General features: G+C 40.9%; 1 protein-coding gene across 4 annotated transcripts in view; it reads right to left on the reverse strand.

Moving 5' to 3' along the window:
- The window catches only part of ZNF827 (zinc finger protein 827), a 244,153-nt gene that overhangs the window by 63,873 nt on the left and 162,525 nt on the right, over nt 1–17,755 (reverse strand). For all 4 annotated transcript variants that reach the window (XM_072621179.1, XM_072621180.1, XM_072621181.1 and 1 more), the window contains exon 8: nt 7,781–7,884. In XM_072621179.1, coding sequence (XP_072477280.1) covers nt 7,781–7,884 — 104 coding nt within the window. The remainder of the gene's footprint in view (nt 1–7,780; nt 7,885–17,755) is intronic.

The following is a 17,755-nucleotide window of genomic DNA, read 5'->3' on the forward strand; positions in this document are numbered from 1 at the left end:
CAAATAAAATGGTTCAAAATGATTTCAGGCAAAGTAAACGTTCTTCCTTTCCGCCAGAAATGGAAAATGACAAAAATGGAAAGTGACTTAGATGGCTGTTTGCAACAACTCTATTAGGCAGTTTTTACCAGAAAGCTCTTGGGGGGGCAGGTAGGGAGAGTGGTAGGGTCTGTTAGAGAGGGACTGAAATGTCAAAATAAAATGTATAGCTAAAAAAGAAAAAAGGACCTCAAAGTATGGCCAATAGAGAGAGAACAAAAATGTCCCCAATTTTATATTATAAACACTGTGAGCTGGACATATTCAGCGGCTGCAAAGAAGGCATGCAAACAACAAACAATAACATCCATATTTATATTGCATTTTGCAAAGCCATTCAATGAGCATGCTGGATTTGGACTACGTGGACTGATGTTAACTGAAGCAGAGCAAAGAACCCAAGATACACGAAGACTTACTTCAATAATATACACAGAAAGAACAAAACCTACAACACATAAACATATAACGTATGTTACATGTAAACAACACAACTGAAAATGAATGTTAGGAAATCATAAAGTACAAGCTTGGACCTGAAGAAGAGATGTGAGAAAACACCTCCCCCCTTGCCTTTGTAGAGGTGGGGAGGGAGGAGGCAAAGGTGTTTATAGGTGTGCAACACTGCATAGAATGCCAGATTGTTTTTATGTGCTGTTTAAATTTGGCTGAAAAAAAATCTTTTATTCTAAAGCATGGTTCTCTGAGAGGGAGGACGATAAAGGGGAAAAGCTGGGCCATATGGAAACAAAAATATACCAATAAAAACTATTTTAAAAAAAGAAAGGTGACCACATATGTGACTGGATATCATTCATGAGAAGTACGTTTGAAAAAGGAGATGGATAGGGTGAGAATGAGGGATAACCAATGGGCAGACTTTGTGTTCTGATGGTACCTACGCATTTCCAAGAGCTCTCGAGGAAGACTTCTAGCATGTTGGGTGTGCCTTATTTACCAGCTAAGAGTTGAACCCACTGAGATACCGTGGATGGGTTGAGATCTGTACTGCTGGAAGGAATACCTTCTTCACTGAGATCAAAGCTTCACCAAGTACCATCATGAACGTGCACATATGTATTAGAAATACCTTCCTGATGCCTTACTTCTGGAAAATAACTGACCTCAATCTTTCTTTCATGTTATATCTTAAAAAGTGAATCACCACAAGAGGAAACAAAGCACTTTTAACAACTATATTATGGATGTAATAGCTATGAAATATTTTCTGTATGTTTCACCTAGTTGCATACTTTTCTAAAACAACCACTATGACCATGTAAAGTTAAATCCTTGGGGCTGTAGGATCCACTTTCTAGACATGCTACCACCTCTCTTCAACTGTTCCCCACAACCTGCTCCACCAAAGAGGTCATGGTAGCTGTACTGGAGACACTGACATCCTATTTCCTGAAAGATTTCATAGCAACTTGTCAATGCTGTCCAGCAGTGCTTTGCAGATGCACAGACACCAATGTTCTCAGCAGCAGGTCTTCAGAAATGCTAGAGAAAACCTACTACTCAGAGCACATTGAAGCTCTGTGCCTTATGCAGTCTCCAGGATGGCAGTGGCTGTCCAGAATTGGGCTACTTTGGATTTCACTCTAGTCTGCATCCCCAACTAGGTCAACTCATTGGGCAGTTTCTTCTGCATTCTTCCCCACAGTATCACTATGATTATTTGGCCATCTACATGGACACAATTTAAGGCAACTCTGTCTTTCAGTCCAATGGATTCATTTGATGTTCAGACATTCTATCCCTAGCCTCTTTGCCATTCCACAGGCCATCTCTCTTCACTGAAATGGAATCCTTGGCTCTTTCAAAACTCAGCTTGAGTATCATTTCCTACACAAGGCTCTTCCAGATCACTGTCTTCTCTCTCCTGAAATCACTTTACATTATTTTCTACTGACTTACCTGTCTATGTATCTGCCCTATCCTCCTGTAGAATGAAAGCCCTTTTCACCTTTTTATTCTATGTCCAGCATCTAGAAGAGTGCCTAGCCCATATTAGGTAAGTCCTAAGCACATGTGGAATGAATGAATTATACTCATTGTAATTATTTCACTGCAGAACTTCTTGTCTATTAAGATTTATTTATTCCAAATTAATCCTGCTTTACTCTGTCTTTGAGATATTTTAGTTCTTAAAGAACACCCCAGGCAACCTGGGGACCTTATCCATAGTCCTTTTCAAAATAGAATTTCATTCATACTTTTTTTCAATGCTGAAATGATATCACAGTTTTAGCATTTATTCCAGTATGAGCAAGCACGGGACTTCTTCGACCCCAGGACATGACCACAAGAAAACCTCATTAATTACAGTCTACACTAACTGGAAATTTGTGATAATGCCCTAGGATGAAGTTTACATTTGCATTATCTGTATAAGGAAATGGTTTGCTAAGTAACTAAGATTTTAGCAAAAATCTTTAAACTACTTAACAGAATTGTTTTTAAGTCTACCAGAAGCATCCATTAGCATACAAATTAATCCTCTACATAGGGTACACCCAACAACATTACAACAATAAAATTATTCTTAGATATTCCTCTTGGTTTGTCCCTCCTCTCAACTGATTTTTTTGTGGGTGCTACTGTTGTCAATGGAGTCAAATTTCAGGTTCGACTTAAGGGTTACCTTTGATTCCTCCTTCTCCCCCCCCCCCCCAATTTCTGTGAACATCCATCAAGTCTTCCCTTGATGTCATGTGACATTTTCATTGCCACCATCCTTCATTCTCTGGACTTTTGTAATAGCCTCTTGATTTGGTTTCTTATTTTCCTTCTCCATTGTACTAAGCACACTCCTACCAGATCATCATCCTAAAATACATTAAGAGACTCTCTATATAACTACCTCCCCCCCCCCCCAAAAGATCATAAGCTATTCAATGGTAGGATTGCATCTTCTACTTTTTTTTGAACCTGATGAAGTGTCTAGGATAGATTGGACAGCCTATGAGATTTTAATGCTTGCTGAATGATGAATGATTTTCTACAAGGCAATATTTTGTCTAACTTAAATTACTAAACAGCCTTGAAAATACAACAGCAGATTCCTTGAGATGCTTTCTGTAATTCAGACCTCTCACTGATTCAGAGTGGCATTTGCTACAATTAGTCCAAGGAATGAGCTTTCTCTCTATATAGCAGCTATGTCTTCAAACCTCACACACAAGATAAAACTTCAGTGTCTTCCTAACAGGGCCATTATAGTATTTTCAACTTGAAGCGTCATTCTCCAAGAAATTTCTATTTGTTAAACAAACCAAAGCAAAACGGAACTAGACTGCTCTTTTATTTCCTTTAGCTATTTATAGAAATATAAATTTAAGCTTCTGCTAGGTTATCAAAGTGCCAATTTTGGCAGATCTCATCCAGTCAGAGGGCTTGGTGAGCATGTTTGAGGGACACTGCGTCTGTCATCTGAAGATCTACCTAGCTACACCCAGGGAGGCTTAGCATCACTTTGGCCATCAGGTGCCAAACATTTTGGTCAGAGCAATTCATAGAGATATCCAAGTGAAGCCACCATCAGCGAGTGGTGTATCCACACTGAAGAACTCATTTGTCCTTTAACTCTAGAATATAAATTCAATACTTAAACAAATAGATATATTTTGTTAAAAGACATCATGGAAAAGATCCCACACTAAAGAGGATTTACATTAAAAACAAAACAAAACCTTAACAGACCAAAATAAAAAAATCTGAGTCAGTCTTTCATCCAGCTCATAGCTCAATTCAGTAAATCAGAAAGATGTGGGTTCTGTATGCATAACAACAGAAATTCCGATATCCCACTTGGAGATCCAGTTTTAACCTAACTAGTAAATGCCACCCATTAAACAGTGCCAAAACAAACACTGATGTAAGCAAAGTAATGTTTATATGTATATATCATATGGCTACTGACAATACAGATCATAGCACTGACAAACAATTCCTAAGATTGTGACATTAGGAAGTCACAATCCATCAACTTAATAGCAAAGCAATAATCCTGGGGGGGAGTACTGGGGTGGGGGGCAGCTGGTCATTCAGAGCTAGGTCGTGGAAAGAAGGCAGTAGTTCAAATAGCCCCGTTTGAAAATAAAGGCACAAACTAAGCAAAAATTCCTTTATGCTTCTATAACCAGCTATCACAGAATATATTTTCTCAGTGAGAGAGGCTCACCTGAAGTGTGTGAAATAGGAGTGAACGTGGGAAATATCGGAAAAACTAAAATAGCAACCAAGTAAATATCTGTTGGATAGAAGCCTCTTTGGCTTCTAATCCAGATGTCTGGGGAAGTGGAGAGATGGATCTGGGAATAATGGATGTGACCATGGAGACACAGCAGGAACACAGTAGGTGCTTAATAACAGTTCACAGAATTCAACTGAATTAAACAGTCACCTCTTTCTTGGTGCTTGGTGAAAAGCACTTCCATATTCTACATATTCTGTTGTACTGCTCCACTCCCCCATCCCTCCCACCCAACCCTGAACATTTCAGAAGGGGCTACTTTATGCTTTGTTAACTGCAAAATAACCCCCTCCACTGTCTATGTAGTGCCAGGCTAGTGAAGCATATGACAGATTTGCAAATGCTACCTATAGAGGTCAAAATTTTCGGGGGGTGGTGGTGGTCCAGAATTATGATTTTGTCATTCTAGGGTACTCTCCAATGTAGTAGATTGGCAAATTCCTCTTTAAGACTTTGAAAGCTGCCCAGGACACTGAGAGGTTTACTGATTTGCCCAGGGTCACATAGCCAATAGGGCAGTTAGACTAGATGGCATAGTGTGAGAGAGCTCCAGGCTCAGTCAGGAAGACCTGAGTTCAACTCTGGCTTCAGAGACTTACCAGATGTATGACCCTGGGCAAGTCACTTAACTCTGTTTGCCTCAATTTCCTCATCTGTAAAATGAACTGGAGAAGGAAATGCCAAACCACTGTGGTATCTCTGCCAAGAAAACCTCATATCAGACACTACTGAACAACAACTCAATACGGCCAATATGTGCAGAGGTAGACTTTGAACCAAGGCATGGTTCTAAGCATGGCACTCCATCCCACTATCCTACACACATTACACTGACTCTTAGGGTAGGGCCATATGAGTAATGAAGGTTCAGTTAAGGGGGTCTAGGTCTAGCAAAGTCCACCAGTCTGGAAGTCAGGAGCCTTCGATTCTGCTTCTTGGCTCTACCATTAACCATCTGCAGGCCTCTGGTCACACTCAACCTTAGTGGACCTCAGGTTTCTCATTTGGAAGAATGAGGAGCTTATCCTAGCTCATCTCCCCAAGTCCCCTTTCTAGTTCTAAGAGTCTCCAGTTTTAAGTGGGTAACTCAGAAATACAAAGAGTTTAGTGACTGCTTCAGGAAAACTCAGGATTTCCTACAACCTTCACTGGGTAGACTCTTACGTGTCCCTTGTTCAGAAAGTGAGGCCTGAATTAGAGGCTTGGGAACCCACAGAGTGATGCTGGTTTGGTCTCAAGGAGTCTCTGCCACTTGCTGTTACTTTACACATTCCAAAGTGGCTGCCTCCAATATCTCCTGAGTCTCATTCCATGACCCCCTCTCCACCCCACCCTGACCTCCATAAGCCTTGTAGGGACAGCTAGGGCAATAATTATACCTATGAAGACATGGAAATGAGGCTTCAATCCCCTACCCACCCCCAAACCAACAGTGGTATCTCCTCCTGCTTTCCTATGCTCCTATAATGAAACAGGGGTACTGGTGAGGGGACCCTGGAGAGGACATAACTGTCTCACTGAGACAGGTGGGACAATGGTCTACAAGCTTTGCATTTAACTTCTTAGTGGAAGTTAAAAGACTGACTTGGTTTCAGATTCCTAATCTGCAAAATGAGAGGGTTAGACCAGATGACCTCTATGTTCACTTCTGGCTTTGTATCTATGATGCTGTGTGATGCTTTGCATCCCCTGAGAGACCCCATGGCAACTGGCCTCAGAATCAGGAAGTTTTGGGCTCAAATCTCAACTGATCCCTTAGTTCCACCACTCCCCCACACCCTGGCAACTGTCCAAAATTATAAATCACAAATGAGTTACTGATCTGTCTTGGTGAAGGAAGCTCTCCACATCAAAGGAAATTACCGACAAAAAAGAAATGACTTGCATGGTCCCTTCACACACATGGAGCCATCCATATGTGGTAGAGCCAGATTTCCATACTTTTGATTTCTAAAAAGGGGAAATTATCAGCTAGGCTTTGCTTCATCTAAGAGAGGCTAAATCAAGAGGAAGAGATGGACAGTGAAGGGCTCCAATCTTGCCACTCTCTCTACTAAAACACCTTCCCTTGTCCCTACTGCCCACCAAATGAATTACAAACTCCTCAGCTTGACATTCAAGGCTCTCTACAATATGGTCTGAATCTATCTTGCCAACACTCTTCTATTGCTCTCCAAGAGGTCTCCATTGTTTTAGCCAGACTGGACTCCTCACTGTTCTCCAAGTACTCAGGACACTCTCCCAATTGAGCCTGGAATATGCTCTCCCACCATCTCCACTTGTATAATTCTAACTACAGTTATCACTTCCACATCGTGGGGGTTACAGTTATTCCTTCCACATTGTGGGGGTTAGAAGCATGTGTTGTCTGCAGTTTCTGCAAAACTCCCCCCAAATTTCCATTTAATTTCTATGCTGACCCAGGATGTATCAAAACCATTCTGGGGGAAGTTGCAATGTGGAAGGGTAACTGTTCTCTTCAAGGACCAGCTCATCAAAGGTTATTTCCTTAGGGAGACCTTTGCCAAGTGTGATTTCTCTGACTGCTACATTAATGCCCTAAGCAAAGATCTTTGCCTGCATCTGTCTTATACCACTGGTCACCTTCTGTCTGGGTGGTAGTTCTCTATAAACAGCATGTACTACATGTCAAGCCTCTTAAGTACAGAGACTTGGTGCTGCATCCCCTTCCCCAGGAAAAGAGTAGGTGCCTAAGATATATTTGATAAGATGAACTGGAGTATAAGTCTATGGGAATCTAGTAGGTTGAAAGCCCTTTGAGGGTAGAGACTGGTTGAATTTTGTTTTGATACCTCTGGCACCTAGCATAGTGCACAGTTCATAGTAAATAATTGTTTAATAAATACTTGTACTAAATTGAAATTGGCATGAGGTAGCACAGGGGATGGGGTCATGAAGAGAGTAGATCTCATGGCTGAGAAGGGAGGAAAGTGGCGGTGAGAATGGTGGAACAAGTAGGCAACGTTCAGTGAGTTCATTACATGATTACCACCCAACGCTTTTTATCCCTTGGGACCCACCTGCAGAGCAGCATGGAGGAAGCTATCTCCCTTCCCCATTAGCTCAGCAACCCACCCAAAGCCATCACAATGTCAAGCACAAGCACATTTTTCTCAACTTTGAGGTAAGCTATCTTCAAGGAAAGAGGAATTCATTACAAAGGTGGATGATATGGGAAAGAAAATGAATCATTGGGAATGGAAAAAAAAAGAGAAATTTCCTGAATTTTGCTTCATTAAGCTTTTATAAGTATTTGTAGTTAGTTGTGTGTGTGTGTGTGTGTCTGTGTGTGTATGTGTGTGTGTGTGTGTGTGTGTGTGTGTGTTTTGGTCTGAATCTAGTTTAAAGAAACAAAACCCAAAAAAACCCAGTGGGATGAAAGCAGTTGATAATCCACACACTACAGTGCAGAAGTCATTTCCCAAATAAACAACAGAAGCAAATTTAAGACTGTTTCCATACCTGGGGCCGATGTTCTTGTGTGGAGCACAGACTCGCTGGGCAGCAGATCTTTTGAATTGGAGGTGAATGGTGATTGTCTAAATGAATCTTCCGAAAAGAAAGGGCTGGGAGGGGGGAAAAAAAGCAAGGTTTTGTAAATGGAGGTTGCTAACAAATAAATGCAAACGTGGCCCCAGACACATACATAAACCTTGATCAATGGGCTTTGAGGAGAGGGTGTGCCAAAGTACAGCAGGAGAACTGGATTCTGGGGCAGATCGATGACTGAAGCAAATTTCATCAGTCAGACACCTTTTGTCTATTTCTTCAAGTAGTTTTCACGATACAGGTAGATACAGTATAAATCAAGTCCCAAAGTCCAGTGGTATGGGACTCTCCTCATTGGTGGACATTAATGCCCTCCAATTACATGAGGGTCAGGGCAGAGTTTGTGAGAGTGGGAGAGAAGAGAACTCCAGTCTTTTTAGTCTCCTTAAGTCTCTTCATTCTATCTTTTGAATATTTTCAGATATTTTGAGTTTTCTTTGGGCTCTGCCATCACTTCAACCACTTCTGGCTTTTAGCTTTGAGAGAATAAATGGACAATGCCAACCCCATTTCAGGTTGCTGAAAGGAAAATAAAACTCTGGGAAGAAGCTGATGAGACTTGAGGAGATAGCAGAGATTGGATCTCTCCTCTCTCCCCCTCTCACCAAGCAGGGAGCAAAGATCTCCACCAATGAGGACAGAGTCATATACCAATGGGCTATGAGACTTGGGTTACAATAGGAAATATCTACTCTGAAGTGTCTTATGCTGAGATGCATGCTGGGATTATTTGTTTCTCTTTTGTGCAAAGAATTCCATCTTTCCTTAGGATAAGCAGACAATCCTGTTAAAGGACACATACTTTGTTTTCTCCCTTGTGGTGATGGATTTGTCTTGATTCACCCAGACTGGCACCTGATCCCTCTTGTGAGCAGTAGTGCACACATGAAAGATGGCTGGGTAGGGTCAAGGGGTGGGGGGATGTGTAGCTGTAGAGCTGATAAAAACTAACTGATTCCCACAAAGCCTGAAACCATAGCCTTGGAAGCTCTAGACAGCTGAACCAACTGGCCACAACTAACAGAAAAGACTGAGATACTCTTTAATGAGAGGATTTTCATATAATTCTACCTCAAACCTTATTTGAGTCAAGGCAACCTCAAGCTTCTTCCTGGGCTCAGAAGATATTATTTTAAAACATGTCACATCATTTCTAGCTAGCACAAGAAGACAGCAATAGTGGGATGAGGAGATAATAGGTCACATTTAAATTAATTTTAAAAATTGGTGGCAGGGGGAGTGTAGGGGAGAAAGCAATGACTTCATCCATGTAGGAAACTGCTGAAATAAAAAACTTCTTTCTATACAGACCAACAACTCATTTGCAGCTTGTATCCCTCAAGAGTTACCTGGGGCGAGAGACTAAGAGGGTAAGTGATTTGTTCCCGATCCCAGGGATACTGTGAGTCAGGGCTGTGGCAGAGAGCTCTTCCAAAGCTGGTCAATATCCCCTCCCCATGCCCCCACCCCTAGCTGCTTTTTGGTGTGTACAAAGTCATTTGATTATGAAATCTGAGTATTACTAATATATAAAATGTAAAATGCTACTTTTAAAAGCTTGAGCTAAAAGGCTGGATATCAGGCATATTTAAAAATTCTGATTAATTGGAAGATTCATTTCTGAGTGTATGTATTAGGAAAAGGACTTCCTTATGTCAAATAGATCCTAAACAATTCTGCAGCTATCTTTTCCTGTTGGGTGGTAAAGCATATCATTTCATTTGAGAGATGGGGAAAGAGGGATTCTCTGACATCGGAAAGGAGCAATTTTTCTCTCCAGATGTGATAAATACACATTAGGTATAGAAAAAAATAAGCCCCAAACTACGTGGCTTTCAAAGGGCCATGAGACTATTATGATAAAGCCTTCTTTTTACTTGCATAGAAAGAGAGGATTTTGAGGCTAGAAGGCATCGTACAGATAATGTGGCACAAACCCATCATTTCTGGCCCAGGGGGTTAAATAACCTACCTGAGGTCACCTATCTAGTTTGTGGCTCTTTCCACAATTCCACACTTCTTCCTTTGAGAGAGATCTGCATCTGCAGACTCTGTAAGTACAGAGTAATAAAGTGTCACCCTAAGCTTCTGGATGGGCAGTTACCAGGAGGATTACAAATTATTAGCCCTCATGCATGGCTGGTCACTCACCAGGTAATAGACAGATGCTGGCTATTAGTTCTGCCAGCATTCCCTGGTGGGAAAAATTAAGCCTCATTCTGATAAAGGGAGAAGAGAATGGAACTGGTGCCCAAAATATGTGGTGGTATCTTCCCTTTCGGACCAGCCCAGGATGAATCTTGAGTCCTGGCTTCACCACGGGACAAATTAAGAGCGTAATAACTTCTTACCTTGCCTCATTCCTCCAGGAAATGGTGGAGGCATGATAGATGCTAAAAGGTAGCATTCAAACAAGTATTAGAGAAGAGTTCAGAAATAAGGGTGACCGATGATTAAGAGGGAGTAGGAAGTAAACAAATACTTAAAGATGCCTGAGAACGGATTTTTAATTGTTAAATCAAGGCTTGAAATAAAGCATGAAGGGGTCTTAGCTAGTGATCAGCCTAACAATGGTTGGTAAAAAAAAAAAAAAAAATTTCTGGACTATTACAAATATAATCAAAGGTACCCTACCTGTCAAGGAAGGCAAAGGGTGAAATCTACTTACATCCATATACTAAGTTAGGCATTATAATAATGTATACAATGTAGCAGGATACAGAACAGCAGTAGAGATACTCAGATATTCATGGGAGATGGAAAAAAGTGGCAACAAATCTTGTGGTCCAACATATCTATACACAAATACGTGGAGATTGGGGAACAGATACTAAAGCAAGGAGGCAAATTTGAGCTCCTGGGTATTTTGGAAGCTTGGGACTCACAACTTCTAGAACAGAAGGGTATATTTGTGTATGTGTAAGCACATGTGTGCATGCAAGCACACGTTAAAAATAACATGACAGCTAAAGAGAACAGAGATGTGTACACACAGCAGCACTATTTAGTAAGAGCATATGCTCATGTAAGGACTTTTAGCAACCAGAGGGACAACACATGGTAGAGAGAGCATTTAAGTGAGAATCAATGGAGAGAGGAGAAACTATAGTGATTGAAGGTATGCTATCGACCACCTGGCCAGAGGGAGGCCATAAATGAAGAGTTGTGATAACACAGCATGAAGCCCAGCACAGAGACATGCTATCTGTAGTAGAAGAAAAACTTTTCAAACACTTGCTGAGGAGCTGATATTTCTCTACTTGCCTTAATGATATTTTGGTCCTTTGGAAGACAGAAGAGCCAGTGAAGGAGGGGAAATGCTATTGTGAAACTGCTTCTCTGCGAAAGGAAGAACTCGTTGCTGCAGCTTATGATAGAGATGAGAAAAACCAGGCATAAGCTGACCAATAGTGCCCCTCCTCCCCACAATCAACATCAAAAAAGTCAGCTGAAGGGACATGAGAAGCTCTCAAGAATAAAATCCTGAAGACATAAACAATCAATTCTGATAAGAAGAAAAAGGGGAACTTTTCTCTAAAGAGAATGGCATAGAAAAACAGGAAGATTATGGAGGTGATATGGTATAAGAGAAAGCAATTGAATCTGGGGACCTAGTTTTACATCTCACAAATAATACTTATTTTGTGCAGGTGACCTTGGGCGTGTCACTTAAACTCGTTAGGCCTCAGTTTCTTCATATGTAAAATGAAAGAGTTAGAAAAGATGACTTCTAAGGTCTTCTACAGCTCTTCAACAACCAATTTTTATTTTAAAGGGACAGAAGGTAAAAGCCAGTATGGGTAACAGAACTGAAGGGCACAGGCTCTAGAATGAGAGTGGTGATACTACACTTACGCATCACTCTGGTAAGATCACATTTAGAAGTCTGCATTTGGTTCTGGATGCCACATTTTTGGAGGAACTCCCTTAAGTTCTAGAATATTCAGGAGGGCAACCAACCAGGCAACTAAAGATCTTGAGGATTATGCCCTATGAGAATCAGTTAAATGAAATAGTGGTGTTTAGCTTTAGAAGAAGACTTCTGAGTTATGTGATAGCTGTTTCCACATGTAGGGCTGTCACATGGAAAGGGCAGACCCAGGAGGTAGAACATGGAGAAATGTGAAGAAATTTCCAAGAGGTAAATTTAGGCTCAAAGGAAGGCAAGTATCCTTCAAAGAACTATCCCCATGTTCACTGGGAGTGGGATGGGGGCTCCCTTTCACGGGAAGTCTCAAGTCTGTGTATAATGCATGTTCTGTATCATACACAGTGACAGAAATATTGTAATGATAATTAACTTCGAAAGATTTAGCTACTCTAATGAATACAATAGTCCATGACAATTTCAAAGGACTCATGAAGAAAAATGCTATCTATCTTCAGAGAGAGAACCAATGGACTCTTGAGTGCAGATTGGAGCACATTGTTTTGCACTTTATTTTTCTTGCTTTCCACCTTGCAACATTGCTAATACTGAAATATGTTTTGCATGACTTTATATTTTTAATGAATATCATATTTCTTGCCTTCTCAATGGTTGGGGAAAGGAGCAAATTTGGAACTCAAAAGACAAAAAAAATTAGTGTTCTGGTGCAGTTACAGGTTGGATTAGATGACTAGTCAAGTTAGCAATTTTAGAGTTAACTCTAAAGTTACTAGAAGAGAATGTTAATGATACATACTGGCAATACATCAATACATCAATGACTTGTGATTTCACTGCTATCGGTAGTTCTTCTAACAACACAGATAGTGACTTTTATAACTTAACAGATGAACCTTTGAGAGTCAGTATGCCAGAGAAATTGATCACCCTGTGGCCAATCTAGTGAAGAATGTCTTTGAGCTTATCAAGGCACGTCCTCAGATAACAAGTCATAACTGGATCCATTCTTGAAGTGGTTTCAGCTTGACAGAACCTGCCTGTGCCTCTGCTCTATTGGCACAGCCTGTGTGAACCTAAGGTTGTGATGAGATAGTAGAGTTGGTCTTGAGAAGAGATAGTACTAGGGATCATTCCTAGGAATGCCTTTTCTTTCCAATTTAGCTGGCAAACAGGAATAGAATAGTGTTGCATCCTCTAGTAATTTATTTAAACCCAGGATCCTCCATCCTTAAATTGAGATCCATATCCTCAACTGCCCACAGGGTATCTTCACTATGATGATCTCCTGGTGCCACAAACTAAACACATCCAAATCCAATCAGATGCTCCTTTTGCTGGCCACACTGTTTTTATCAGTGGCACTCTGTACCCAACTGCCCGTGCTCAAAATGATCTTTTCTCCGCCCCCTTGGATCTCTCCTAGTCTATCAATTGCTGTGTCCAGTCCATTCCACCTCAGCAGTCTCTCTTATCATTCCTTTTGTCTTGTTGTGTGTTCATTGCCTTAGGGTAAGCCCTCATTACAGCCTAGTGAAATCTCCTAAGAGCTGCGTTTGCCTTCATTCTCCCTGTGGTTCACACGCTAATCTTCCTTATGGATGTATCTGGACCTATCACTCCTTTGCTCAAGTTTTTGGTGAGTATTCTTGGCCAAATAAAGTTCCAGTTGGAAAGAATGACACTGAAGAACCCATGTATAACAAAAACATTTTCATCCAAACTCTTCCTTAGGTTTGGGAGGTTATTTCCTTTTTTTCTGCCTATAGGAGTCTTACTTAAGCTGCAGAATGAAACGTATGTTTTTGGGCATGGCTAATGTAGGAATCTGTTTTACCTGACTATTAATACTTGTTACAAGGATTTTGTTTTCCTTTTTCCTAACTGGGGGTGGTGAGAGTGAAAATAAATGTTTGTTCATTTTAAAAATGCAAAAAAATGCTCCTGCTTAATCCCTTAAAACAACGTAAACAGCACCTCTTCTCCATGAATCCTCCTATCTCTCTCATTCAGTTACACCCTTTCCCTCCTTCCTTCCAGACCTGAAGAGAACATTTGCTTGCACCTCTCCTGTGTACACGTCCATCACAGTATGTAGCATACATGGTCTACTTCTCTTGTAGATGGTAAGTTCCATGAGCACAGAGACCGTGTCTTGTCTTCTCCAGTACTGATACAAGGTTACATACGAAGTAAGCAGGGAAAGGTGCCTATTGAATGATAGACAGATATTCTTTTTTATCAGCTGTAAGAAGTCCTATTTTCTCTGAAATGATCAGAATGGATACTGTTTATAAGAATAAAATAATAATGTTCCAAATAATTTCCCAGCTGAGATACTAGGCTAGAATTTTGAATAACAGAAATAAGATTTAAAAGGAGACATATTATATTCTAGAGATGCACCATGACAAAACACTACTGATGTTTTACAGGGCTAAGAGGTAACAGAGAAAATTCCAGAAGCCCAAGAAGGCTTGAGTCTGACATAGGGAAGTCTAGCACATCAGGGAGTGATTAACAGAGCACCAGACAAAGCAAACCACTATATTCCTTCTTGTCAGGACCCTTCTCCATCTGCTTTGAGTCTTACTACTGATGAAATCATTGGCTTTATGACATGCTGAGTACTTCAAAGTTGTTTGGAATCTGAAATAAATGCACCAAGGGAAGCAGTAAATGTAGCTACAAAAATCCTGAGTGTGCTAGCTTCTATGAAGTCAGTCTGGATCCCTAACTATTAGGGATTAATTTATTATTAACACTAATTATTAAACTGGTTCCTTCCCCCTCTAATTATCATGTGTATACCTAGCGGTAGACATGTTGTTTCACCCAAGAAGAATATGCACTCCTTGAGGGCAGTGATTTTTTCACCCTTTGGTCTTTGTAGCCATAGTGCCCAGGAGATGATAAGCATTTAACAAATGCTTACTGGAACAGACTAACTCAAAATTTTGCCACTTTTAAAATTTCAGATACATCCCTAGCAAATAATTCTTGGGAATCTAGGTATTCTAGAGCAGTATATTTCTAGACCTAGGGCTAATGATATGCAGTCATTGATTCTGTGGGTAGAGAATACTACCCAAGGCACTGAGTCCAAGGGAAGACAAGCACACAAGAGTGATGATGTCATAAGATGGATTTAATCCTATGGTTCAGCATGGATGCCAAATCACTCTCGTAGCATCAAAAGTAGGCAGGCACTGAAATATTCAGACATAGACTCTTGAGGAAATTGAGGGGATTAGGACACAAATGGTTAATTGTGGGAATTACGTGAAATTGATTGATGCAAGGAGTTTTCTTACAGTTGTACATCTCAAGCAACCCATATGTCTTACCTAAAAACTGGCCCTGTACTGATCAATCAATTATTGTTTCCATGTTCTTTTAATTGCTTACAGACACTTGAGAGGAATGGGACGCCTCTTTTTCTGAATTCAGGGAACTGTACCTATTTGATTTCCCCTTCCCAACTTGGAAATTTCCTTTCATCCATTTTTATCACTGAATGCTGAATTGTATCTTTTTAATTAATTGGCCTTATTTGATTGATTGTTTTTAATGTATAAAATGTCTGTCTCCCCCTGTATTTGAGGTCCAGGTTTAAGCTGAGGAGCTCTGATCTCTGCTGAGCAACTGGCATCCACTGCTTGATAAATTGATATGCTTGGAAGACTGAACTTTTGTTTCCCTGATCATTTTATCTTTCACCCTCTATACCCTCCAACGATAGCTCTCAGGAGATGAGTGGGTAGAGAAAACACTTCCCTTTCCCCACTACCACACACATGTTTCTGAGCATGCTATGCTTTTGCTCACTTGAAGACTGCGTGCCAGGGTTAAATCCAAAGGAATTTTGGTTATCTTGAGCTGTGTTTGTGTTTTGAGAGATCAGAAGGGGCTAACCTTACAGTTCTGATATTAGATTAGTAATAACAACCAATTTAATTTTTAAGATGATGTAGCAACATTTCTTAATAAGTCATTGTGTCTGATCTAGGAGGAAGCACTATCTAGTCTGGTCCAACCTTAGGAAATACACTACATTCTGTTTTCTGGAAGCAGGGTTATAACTAGAAGTTTTGCATCTGGAGCAAGTAGCACAAACTGCAGCCAATACAAGAGACAAAGGAAGGGCTAGGACACAGGAGACAGATTCCAACACAGTGGAGTGAGGTTACTGCTGGGAAAGCCTCTGTGGGGGTGAGGGAGAGTTTCTCCCCCAGTTGCTTCCTATTTCAACTCATTATTCGTTGTCAACCGCTGACAAGTTCTGTCGTTTCTATGATGTTGAAGGATTGTGAATACTATTAGCATCTTCTAGACTCAGCACTCTCGGCATAGACCCAGTCACTCTGCCCAAGCTATGGCTCGACATACAAGTCCTGAGAAAGTTATTTCCTTATTCAGGTCTTGACAGTGATGACCAATAATAGAGAAGTACTAGGGGCTGCCTAACAATAAGGTCAAATGAATTTTGTACATAACAGATGGAGGACAGAGTCAATAACTTGGTACACATACGCCAACACATAGTGCAGACCATATTCTCAAAAAGCTGCAGTACTCCCCTGTAGGACTCAGCTGATTCTACCAACAGGCAAATTCAACTTTAAATTATTAAAGGGAAGATTATCCATTGTCCTTGTTCCTTTACCCTTTAACCTTCTGTTTGCTGGTCATTTTCTTGTTACAAGGAACTGCTTCCTGAATGTGAATAAAAGAAAATAAAAAAGGCAAAGTGTAAATAAGTCTGTCGATTGGGCAGCTCATTAATAGCTTCTGAAAAAAGTTTGGAGAGTAGGAGGGCCAACGTTTGTGCTGATGTTTACAGCCAGGAGGTTTCACACTTATTCTAGCAATAGATCCTTGTTAATAAAACCAACACTCAAGACTACAGGTTCATCTTGACCCTGGACTGTGGCTACTTGTAAGACTGAGTTAATTGGCATAAACACAATACAATTCAATAATAAAACAGTCCCTTCAAACTGCAGGGCTGCACCAAGGGCTCTCGACCATCTCACTCCTTACCCCTCCCTCCTTTCCTCTTTTCTCTCTCTCTCTCTCTCTCTCTCTCTCTCTCTCTCTCTCTCTCTCTCTCTCTCTCTCTCTCTCTCTCTCTCTCTCCCTCCCTCCCTCTCTCTCTCTCTCTCTCTCTCTCTCCCTCCCTCCCTCCCTCCCTCCCTCCCTCTCTCTCTCTCCCTCCCTCCCTCCCTCCCTCTCTCTCTCTCTCTCTCTCTCTCTCTCTCTCCATTTCTCTCTCTCTCTCTGTCTCTCCCTCCACCCCCTCCCTGTTTCTGTCTCTCTCTCTCTCCTGCAATCCCTCCCTCCTTTTTCTTTTTGCATCAATATCAAATGTCATATAACATAAATTTAGCCATCTTCTATTTCTAACAAATGTGGAGATGATTCTTGATGGGTTTGTTTACTTTTCTTTTGTAGAAGAAAGGTCTAAAATACTGATGGGAAATCCTTGTACATTTGCCTGGAAAATTCTTGGTCACTACACGATGCTGACTACAGGGTCAGTAGATCTCAGTGACGTCAATGGAAAGGATTTACTACACTAAATAATAAAATGGTTCATCCTAGATCATAGCAAAATGAATCACTAGTTAGTGCCAACTGCCAAGTAGGGCACAAAAATGAGTTTTTACCATGTCCCATAAGATGTCAGCCCCTTGTAAGGCAGCACAACCACTTCTCTAAGAAGCCCTCTCCTCTCCAATGAAATAGTTCCATTCAACAACCACACCTTAAACACCTCCAGTCTGCAGACCACCCCACTTGGTGATGGAAGGGTGGATTGGGGAGACGGGGGAGGGCAGTATAAACTTAGGTAAGACCTGATGCCTGCTCTCCTAAAAGCTATGACCTACTTGGGGGGACAGGACACAAGTGTAAAGAAAAGGGATAAAAATAGCAGACATCAAGAAGAGCCTCTACCATATTTTCTACCATATATTATAGTCTAAACTCTACATGTACTA

This window comes from Notamacropus eugenii, chromosome 6 (assembly GCF_028372415.1).
Source record: "Notamacropus eugenii isolate mMacEug1 chromosome 6, mMacEug1.pri_v2, whole genome shotgun sequence".
Taxonomy (NCBI): domain Eukaryota; kingdom Metazoa; phylum Chordata; class Mammalia; order Diprotodontia; family Macropodidae; genus Notamacropus; species Notamacropus eugenii.